Raw genomic sequence first — 10,777 nt, forward strand, 5'->3', positions numbered from 1 at the left:
GTCCCGGATTGCCCGGGACAGTCCCGCATTTTGCAGGTCTGTCCCCGTCACCTTTATTCCAGGATAATACAGTGTCCCGGAATGAAACTGACAAAGCCATCCCCTGGGCCAAGCTGATACCCCCAAAAAAGGCCGCCACATCACCGCTTTACTCACTGACAGTACTTGTCCTGGCCGAGAATGCCTGGAGTAGCACAATCCCCCGCCCCCTGCTTAAGATTGGAGAAAATCCTGCCTCTTGTGTCCAATCACTGTGCTGTGATTCGTTACAGCACAAGCTGATTTTTTGGAAGGAGGGGTGTCCCTGAATGGCAGTTGTGAAATGTGGTCACCCTACCTGGGACCTCTGCTGTGTTTGGCGATTTCTCTGCTTGCTGAGCCACCTGGAACACTGGACAGTTCCCTGGACAATTAATTGAATGATCCTGCCTTGAATCTTGTTTGTCTTGAACCTTGAACTCTTTGCTCCTCCCATGAACTTCCTGATTTAATCCATGTCTCTGCACATCCTGTTTGCCAGATTATTGTGCTCCCTCCAGCCAATATCTCGCTTCTGTCTCTTCTCTTAGTCGCCTGTTGGGAATGCAGTGGTTGTTCTAATCTGACATGTGGGTGAGTGGCTCTGAGTGCACACTGTGTTCTGGGCCATACACCTGCACCTACAAGCCTGTCAAATTAGGACCTTCAACTGTATTTGTACAGTTACTTCATCCCCAAAGCATAACTAGGGTTGCCACCTTTTCTTCAAGTCAAACCCGAACACTTCAGCGTCGCACAGCAATTTTTTCACACTATGCATAGATAAACTATGCACAGATGTTGCTATTAAAAAACATTTCTAATCATATGAAATGAATCACAAGAGTCCCACTTTACATCAGAGTCCACAGAGTTCCCCTTCAGCCTTGTGCTTTTCAGTCCGTTACAGTGTGAGGAATGTGCTATCTCCATTACGAACACTAGTTTTACCAGACCGAGCGCTTCTGTCTAGTAATTGATTCAGAGTATGAGTGGAGTTTTGTGCATTGGAATTGTCCACACACAATCGGAATTTACGGGAACGGATTTTGTTGTTTGAAAATTTTAGAACAAGCTCTCAAAATGTCTGATGGAGCATACACACGGTCGGAATTTCCAACAATAAGCTCCCATCGAACATTTGTTGTCGGAAATTCGGACCGTGTGTACGCAGCATAGGAGGGGACTCTGCAGACTCTGATGTAAAGGAGAACTCTGGGGACTCTAACATAAGGGATGCTCTGGTGTACAGAGAGGACTCTGATGTAAAGGGGAACTCTGATGTAAGGGGCGTTTCTGAGAACCCTGATTTACCTTAGTGTACTCACTCAGAGGCAGGAGAGAGAAGGGGGGAGGGGGGAGACTTCAGGCTGCTAATTTCCTGAGGCACAGCGCTGGGGATTGTGGGCAGACAAAGAGGTGCAGATCAAGCCCTCTCACCTCTCCAGTGTGTGTATTTGGGGGGGGGGGGGGGGGTTGTTAGTGTTGGCTTTGGGCAGTGTGAAAGAGAGTGTGGCAGACACTCTCAGCCAGGGCCGGGACAAGGGGTGGGCAGGAGCGGAGGCTGCCCCTGGCGCAATGGTTTATTGCAGGGATGGGGTGGGCACCCTGACCCTAACTTTAAGGGAAAGGGGGCGCAGTTTGGCATCTTCGCCCTGGGCACTGGATGACCTTGTCCTGGCACTGCTCTCAGCTTAGAAAACTGCAGCAAGAAACCCTGCTGGGAAGCCATAGTCCAGTCTGAATAATGTGTCCGGGTTTCAGGCAGTCTGAAACTGCAGATCCTGAGCTGGATATACATCCCAGGCATTTAAATGGGTCTTGCCAGACTTGCATAAAATCACAGGGCGACTAATCACTGTGAATGCACTAATTTTAGTGTACCAACGTCCCGAGACAGTGACTAATAAATTGGACTTTTGGTGGTACAGGTAATTAATGTAAAAGATCTATAAATATTTATTTTGTAAAAAATGCATAAATAGAAACTTGTGTACATAATTTCATGAAACAGTATCAGCATATGGTATCAGTACATCTAACACAAAATGAGAGATAGATTTATACTTATACAGGTACATTCATGGCATAAAAGCAATTATCGTCAAAAAGGTATAGAACTCTTAGGGGCAGATCCACAAAGAAGTTACGCTGGCGTATCTATTGATACGCCGCGTAACTTTTAGTTTGCTCCGGCGTATCTTTGTTTTGTATCCACAAAACAAGATACGCCTGAAGCTGTGCTAGATCCGACTGGCGTACGTCTTAGTACGCCATCGGATCTAAGGTGCATATTTACGCTGGCCGCTAGGTGGCGTTTCCGTTGATTTCCGCGTTGAGTGTGCAAATTAGCTAGATACAGCGATCCACGAACGTACGTCCGGCCAGCGCATTTTTGTACGTCGTTTGCGTTCGCCTTTTTACGGCGTATAGTTACCCCTGCTATATGAGGCGCAGCCAATTTTAAGTATGGCCGTCGTTCCCGCGTTGAATTTTAAAAATGTTACGTCGTTTGCGTAAGTCGTTCGCGAATAGGGCTTTGCGTAGAATGATGTCACCGTCGTAAACATTGGCTTGTTCCGGTTTAAATTTTGAGCATGCGCACTGGGATACCCCCACGGACGGCGCATGCGCAGTTGGAAAAAAACTGCATTTACGTCGGGTCAAGACGTATTTACATAAAACACACCCCCATCACATCCATTTGAATGGCGTGCCCTTACACCGCCAAAGATACACTACGCTGCCGTAACTTACGGCGCGCATTCTTTGAGGATTAAAAAGAAAAAAAAATAAGTTGCGGCGTAGTGTATCAGAGATACGCTACGCCCAACGCATATATGCGCCGATGTACGTGGATATGCCCCTATGTGTTTGAAGCTGAATCCAAAATGCATAATAGTAGATCTTGCTTTTACTCTCGACATGTTTTGCGTACAGGACGCTTCATCAGGAGCATAAAGGTGGGTCACACACGGGATCACGGCGCCTATGCATGGACCTCTGTTACCTGCTGGTTTCTTTCTCTGGCTGCTCCAACTTTGATATGATCAGACACTGTCTTACTTGCTGACAGATCCATTTGTCTGTCGGTAGTTGTTGAGGTGGTTACCCCCCCTCTACTGTTGGCAATCTGCTATTTGGAGTCCATTCCAGTCCAAGGTCTGCCAGTGGGATCCCAGTTCATACACACTGTTTACCAACAGTTTGTGCTATATTTTTACCTCCATACATTTAGACACAACGAGTACCTACCACATGCCCGGGAGGTTGGTTAGGTCCAAAACATTGTACATTCCTTACCACACAATCAGTGGTTGGATCGACTCTTTGAGATTCGATTGACCCACATTTATGCTCCCGATGAAGCGTCCTGTATGCAAAACATGTCGAGAGTAAAAGCAAGATCTACTATTATGCATATTGGATTCAGCTTCAAACACTAAGGGCCAGATTCAGGTAGATCCGCGTATCTTTGCGGCGGCGTAACGTATCCGATTTACGTTACGCCTCCGCAACTTAGACGGGCAAGTGCTGTATTCTCAAAGCACTTGTTCCATAAGTTGCGGCGGCGTAGCGTAAATCGGCCGGCGTAAGCCCGCCTAATTAAAATTTGGAACAGGGGGGCGTGTTTTATGTAAATGTTGTGTGACCCGACATGATTGACGTTTTTCCCGAACGGCGCATGCGCCGTCCGTGGAATTTCCCAGTGTGCATTGCTCCAAAGTGCGTCGCAAGGATGTCATTGGTTTAGACGTGAACGTAAATGACGTCCAGCCCCATTCACGGACGACTTACGCAAACGACGTAAATTTTTCAAATTTTGACGCGGGAACGACGGCCATACTTAACATTGGTACGCCGCACTTACGCCACCATATAGCAGGGGTAACTATACGCCAGGAAAAGCCTAACGTAAACGGCGTAACTTTACTGCGTCGGCCGGGGCGTACGTTCGGGAATTTGCGTATCTAGCTAATTTGCCTACTCGACGCGGAATTCGACGGAAGCACCACCTAGCGGCCAGCGTAAATATGCAGTTACGATCCAACGGCGTAAGAGACTTATGCCTGTCGGATCTAACAGATATCTATGCGTAACTGATTCTAAGAATCAGGCGCATAGATACGACGGCGCAACGCAGAGATACGACGGCGTATCTGGAGATACGCCGTTGTATCTCGACTGAGAATCTGGCCCTATGAGTTCTATACCTTTTTGACGTTATGTGCTTTTATGCCATTAATGTACCTGTATAAGTATAAATCTATCTCTCATTTAAGGCCCCATACACACGAGAGGATCCATCCGCTGGAATTGATCCGCGGACCGGCTCCAGCGGATAGATCCCCTGGTGTGTACAATCCAGCGGATCTGTTTCCGCGGATTTTTATCCCCTGGGATGGATTTTCAGCGGATAAAAATTTGAAGACATGCTTTCAAATCTATCCGCTTGAATCCATCCCAACGGATTGATCCGCTGGTCTGTACAGACTCACCGGATCAATCCGTCCGAATCAATCCCCCGCATGCGTCGTAATGATTCGACGCATGCGTGGAATTCCTTATATGACAGCGTCGCGCACGTCGCCGCATCATCATCGCGGCGACGGCGCGACACGTCATCGCGATGGGATTTCAGGGCGGATTTCGATCCGATGGTGAGTACACTCCATCGGATCAAAATCCTCGCAAATCCTCGAGAGGATTTATCCGCGGAAATGGTCCGGTGGACCGTATCCGCGGATAAATCCTCTCGTGTGTATGGGGCCTGAGATGTACTGATACCATATGCTGATACTGTTTCATGAAATTATGTACACAAGTTTCTATTTATCAAAGTAATAAGGGAAGTATGGTAAGTCTCTCCATCATAGAGAATAAATAAAAAAATAAAAAATAAAATAAAAAAAAAATCCCACACATTATACCACCATTTCAGCCTCCCTATGGTATTTTAGCCGGTAACCTTTTCTGCATTTTTTGTGCATTTTTTGTGTATTTTTTTATTTATTCTCTATGATGGAGAGACTTACCATCTGACCACCGACACCCCATACATTTAAGTATTCCCCGGTGGATCTCCATCAACATGTTATACTTACATGTTTCCTACCAGCCAAGTGGTCTAATTATAGTAGATGAAGGCACACTCTACTTGGTGTATCCCGACATTAATATGTTGTCCCCTATCTGGGAGATCATTGGAAAACTGACATCAACCAACGCCCCCAGACTCTTGGCTATAACATCAACGCTATCCTAGTTCTATCCTTGTATCTGAAGGCAAACCCATTTAGGTTTAATCTGATTACGCAGTACTGCTTAATGCCTTTTATCTTATTACTTATTCTTACCATATATATATATATATCTGTAATATACTCTTTGCCATATTTTAGTTACATTCTATTACTAAACATACTACCTACCTATGTATGTTTATCCCTCCACGCGCCCTCCACTGGGGCGTTGATACGGGGCATGCCTGGGACGCCCCCTGCCTATATGCAGAAGCCAGTGCACCCCTTTTCCAATAAGGGAGCCAATATAATTTATATTGAATTTACTTTTGTCTACCCATGTAGGACTCCCCAGTTGGCACCTTAGTATGTTATCATATATTCTGATTGCCTTACGCATCAGGATAATATATGTAACCACATCACTAATATGCTCTGTCATCATTCCTTTATACTGGTTGGTATTATGTACCAGATATTCCACTAATACGATCTGTCACTTCTCTTCTAACCTGGTTGATATAATACACCATTTTTATGGGCGATGTGTAAAACACATAGTCCACTATCGAGCTTGCCTTACATACTTGACCCGCTGTGGTTCTCCCCACAATTTATAACTTATACAGGTCATATGGAGACATATAATTCACTCTTTGCCATTCACTAATGTATAAGGTCTGTTAATGTATGAATTTCATTGATATAATGTATATAGTACGAGTTCGTAAGCAAGTGTTAGCATGTAAACAAGGGACACCCAATGAGATATCCCAAACGAGCACGATTGGACGGGGATCCCCATACAAATTCTTGGATTGGACGTTAGTGCACAGTGGGAGGGTCGTTTCCATGATGACACTTGCTATTTAAATCACCCACCGAGGGATGCGTGTACCCGCTTCAGAAGACGTAACCTTAACGAAACGTGCGTAAAGCGGATACACGCACTTCCGGGTTAACCAGCTGACTGTCAGTGGAACGCACGCCGTTCCCAGGCTGGTTCTGACATTTCCTCCGGTAACGAGTGCTGTGCTGGGAGGTCTGCTATCGTTTAGATAGCCGTCCACTTGCTTTTATCTGTTTTATTTTAACTCTGTATTGGAACTTTGGTTCCAGCCTTTTATTTTTATTTTTTAACTTTTATTTTTATTCGTATATTTTTGTATTTACCTGCTACTTGTTCACGCCACTATTAGTGGCAGTGCAAATGAAATACCCCTGGATTTGAACGCTATGAGAGATTATTTTTTCTCCTGGAGGAACCTGGATAACTAAAGGACCCGAATCAGCTGGACCAGAACACTTACCCAGAGGACCCAAGGAGGTGAAAGCCGAGCTGCTGGAGACTATACATACTTATGCACTTTACCCCTGCAGGGGTGAGTGCCTCTGGTGAGTGGGGACCCAGGAGGGGGAGCACCGGAATCACCGCGTGAAGCTTCACTATCGCATACTTTGATCACTCACCCAGACTGGGTGCACTTATCCACGAACATTTTCACTAATCTCTGATAATTGATCAATCACATGTGGATTATTGATGTATTGTTGGACTGACTTTACACTGGACTAATAATCCTATGTTTTTCATTTATAAACTTTTCTCATTTTTATTTATATTTTTTTCATTGCGATATTTTTGTATATGTTTTTGGGTTACTCACCCAGCACTACCGTCTGAGATCCAGCATTTTCATTGCTGATAGGCGGCTATTATTAATACTCACTGCTTGCTTATTTATTATTTATTGATTATTCACTATGTGCACCTAGTGTTATACTGTTTCTGTGACTGATAGTCACACTACACTTTGCATTACTCTTAGTTTAGTGGTGCATATCATTATTATTACCCATCAAGTATTTACACTCACTTACTTATGTAAGATACTGAGGCACTTTTATTTTATTAGATCCGTTAGTCACTACTATTCAACTTGGATCGTATATAAGTTTCATTGTATCACATTTTAAGTTTCTATTTATGCATTTTTTACAAAATAAATATTTATAGATCTTTTACATTAATTACCTGTACCGCCAAAAGTCCAATTTATTAGTCCATTAATCATATATCCCAGGCAAGTTAATAAGACAATTACAGCCGGTACCAGCACTGCAGCAATGCAATGAAGAATGAGAACATCTCCTTCCATTCTCAGTGAGTGTCCATTGCTAGTCTTACCTGACACAGCAGCCCAGGGGCCAAACTGGTGATGTTTGAAGATCATTCTCTCCCGTCCACAAACTGAGTCTTTAAATAACAATCGTTTCCTTCCCTCTGATCCTGTCACCGTCTTGATCTGAATGATTCTCGGACTCCTCCGACTTCCTGGATTCCTTTTTAGGATTACTAAATCTGTAAATTTCCAATTATGTTTATTGGATGTCTCGGTCTTCTGTGTCTGTGTGACCGTCTTTGTACTGGGAAGAGCAATATATGAATCATGCAATAAGAGGAAATCCTGTATTTCTTCCAAATCACCAGTTGTTGCAACCAGCCTTCTTTCTAGAGAAAAGGGGAACGGATACCCTCCCCCCCCCCCCCCAATAGGGTTGATTTACTAAAACTGGAAAGTGCAAAATCTGGTGCAGATGTGCATAGTAGCCAATCAGCTTCTAACTTCAAATAATAATCCACAATTTTTAATATAATAATTCCCACACTTTTGGAATCACATATAATAATCCACCATTTTTAATATTATAATTCCTACACTATTGGAATCACATATCATGTGTAAGAAAAAAATGCAATGAATTATCTTTAAAATTATTGTAAATGCATTGTTATAAAACTGATTTTAAGATTTGTCGCATTTAGTGCCTCGTACCTCCTAAAGTCTGACTGTCTGGTTCAGAACTTATGTATATTTATACAGTAGATATTAGATGTGGTACTGGGACAGTCAGCAATGTTAACCACTTCAGCCCCGGACCATTTTGTTGGTAAATGACGGCCACTTTTTGCGATTCGGCACTGTGTCGCTTTAACTGACAATTGCGCGGTCGTGCGACGTGGCTCCCTAACAAAATTGACGTCCTTTTTTTTTACCACAAATAGAGCTTTCTTTAGGTGGTATTTGATCACTTCTGCGGTTTTTATTTTTTGCGCTATAAACAAAAAATAGAGCGACAATTTTGAAAAAATATATATTTAACTTTTTGCTATAATAAATATCCCCCAAAAATATATATAAAAAATGTTTTTTCCCCCAGTTTAGGCCGATACGTATTCTTTTACATATTTTTGGTAAAAAAAAACGATTGGTTTGCGCAAAAGTTATAGCGTCTATAAAATAGGGGATAGTTTTATGGCGTTTTTATTAATATTTTTTACTGGTAATGGAGGCGATCAGCGATTTTTATCGCGACTGCAACATTATGGCGGACACATCGGACACTTTTGACACATTTTTGGGACCACTGTCATTTTTAAAGCGATCAGTGCTATAAAAATGCACTGATGACTGTGAAAATGACACTGGCAGCGAAGGGGTTAACCACTAGGTGGAGCTGTAGGGGTTAAGTGTGCCCTTCTTACTGTAGGGGGGATGGGCTGTGTGGGACATGACACTGATCTCCGCTTCGATTACACAGAGCGGAGATCAGTGTCATTGTCACTAGACAGAGCGAGGAGATGCTTGTTTACATTAGCATCTCCCTGCTCTATTTCTCCGTGAGACGATCGCTCGGCAGCGGCAATCGAGTCCGCGGGACCCGCGGTCAGGTTCACGGAGCTCGCGGCGCACAATGGCGCTTCCTCAAAGGGGATGTATATATATATACGTCCTTCTGCCCAGGAGTGCCATTGTGTCGACGTATATATGCGTGCAGCGGTCAGGAAGCGGTTAATAAATCAAATGTGGGGATAGAGTGAACCAATTGTTACCCTCAGGAGGAACCATCCCTATAGGGACAAACATAGGAATACAACACTGTTTTGGATTTTACATTTACGTTTTTGGGTGTAATAAACACTAACCACTTATTTTAAAAGCAATTTCACATGTCTTTAATTAAAGCGATACACAATATCTAAAAAAGGTTTGTTTAAAAACAAGTTATCACATAAGTTGTCCAGGATGAAGTTGTCCTGGGCTTGAGATACGATTTTTTTTGTAGCAAAGGCATTTCGCATGCTGACCTGCTTCGTTAGGGCTTCAGATCTTGTCAAGTACTATGATATTGTATGAGAAAAAAGACCATAAATAAGACAGTCACATTACATATTACATCCAACAAATATTTGACTAAGGAAGTTTGGAAAAACCTATCCATTACGAGAATACACAGAGGAGGGTGAGTATCAAGTGTAAACCATTAGTTTTACAATAAATTTCATATGAAAAAAATAATAATTTTATATATATACACATACACACACATATACCGTGTTTCCCCAAAAATAAGCCCGGGTCTTATATTAATTATGGCAACAAAAGACACAGTAGGGCTTATTTTTGGGGTAGGTCTTACCATGTAATGTGCTGTCTTCTCTCCCCCACTCTTTCCTTGCCTGACAGGAATCCTCAGTGTGAACGGAATTAAAATGCTTGTAAAATCCTATAAACCCCTTTATTACAGTAGTATATAATGTACAATGTGTGTGTTTGTGTAATATAATTGTGCCAAATACCTTCGCTATAGCGCCGCTCTGTGCTTCTGTGATCCGAGCTCTGTTCCTCGCAATTATATTACAGAAACAAACACTCATTGTTAGAGTTTTATATACACTTTAAAACTTTTTTTGCACACATATAAAGCAAACAGTTTTGCCTAGCATTATACCCCAACATTTACCCCTTAATGAACTGCTTAATACCAGACCCTGCTAACTAACCCTTGCCTTCAGTGTAATATTAATGCTCCACCCTTTAACACTGCTCTACACAGTAGCAGATTTAATATAATCAAAATGGGCATCTGCCCAGGTCCCCTGACCCCAAGGGGCCATTTGGGGTCAGGGGTCAAATGCAGCTCTCCAAGTCTTTGGACTTTTTTTTTTTTCCCCCAGAAGGTGATCGGCACTGGCAGCATTTGCATAGATAATGATTTCACACACCATATATATAGTGTGTATGTATGTATGTATATGTATTAATGTATGTACCGTATTTATCGGCGTATATCGCGCACTATTTCCCCTTAAAATAAGGGGAAAATCGTGGGTGCGCGATATATGCCGATAGCCGCTTCCCGCGCTCAGTTTGAAATCCTGCGCCGACATATACCGAGTGCAGTACACTCGGGTACATTCGGCCAGGCTCGGCTTCGCTCGTGCTCACACATAAACGTCACAGAGCGTGAGCGCAAGCGACGCCGAGGCTTGCCGAATGCACCCGAGTGTACTGCACTCGGTATATGTCGGCGGAGGCGTTCAAACTGAGCGCGGAAAGCGGGGACTCTGGGAAGACACCAAAACTGTAAGTAATAAAATCATATAACATTTTTTTTTACAGGAATTTCAGAGGCAACTTTAGGGGTGCGCGGTATACGCGGGAGCGCGTTAT

At 43.3% G+C, this 10,777-nt stretch overlaps 1 protein-coding gene across 1 annotated transcript in view; it reads right to left on the minus strand.

Annotated features, from left to right (window-relative positions):
* The window catches only part of LOC120916456 (carcinoembryonic antigen-related cell adhesion molecule 16-like), a 40,690-nt gene extending 32,973 nt beyond the window's left edge, over window positions 1-7,717 (minus strand). Inside the window, exon 1 of the mRNA XM_040327430.1 lies at window positions 7,450-7,717. Within this exon, the coding sequence (XP_040183364.1) occupies window positions 7,450-7,495 (46 nt within the window). The 5' untranslated portion in view covers window positions 7,496-7,717. The remainder of the gene's footprint in view (window positions 1-7,449) is intronic.
* Window positions 7,718-10,777: the final 3,060 nt, after the last annotated feature.

This window comes from Rana temporaria, chromosome 10 (assembly GCF_905171775.1).
Source record: "Rana temporaria chromosome 10, aRanTem1.1, whole genome shotgun sequence".
NCBI classification, from domain to species: domain Eukaryota; kingdom Metazoa; phylum Chordata; class Amphibia; order Anura; family Ranidae; genus Rana; species Rana temporaria.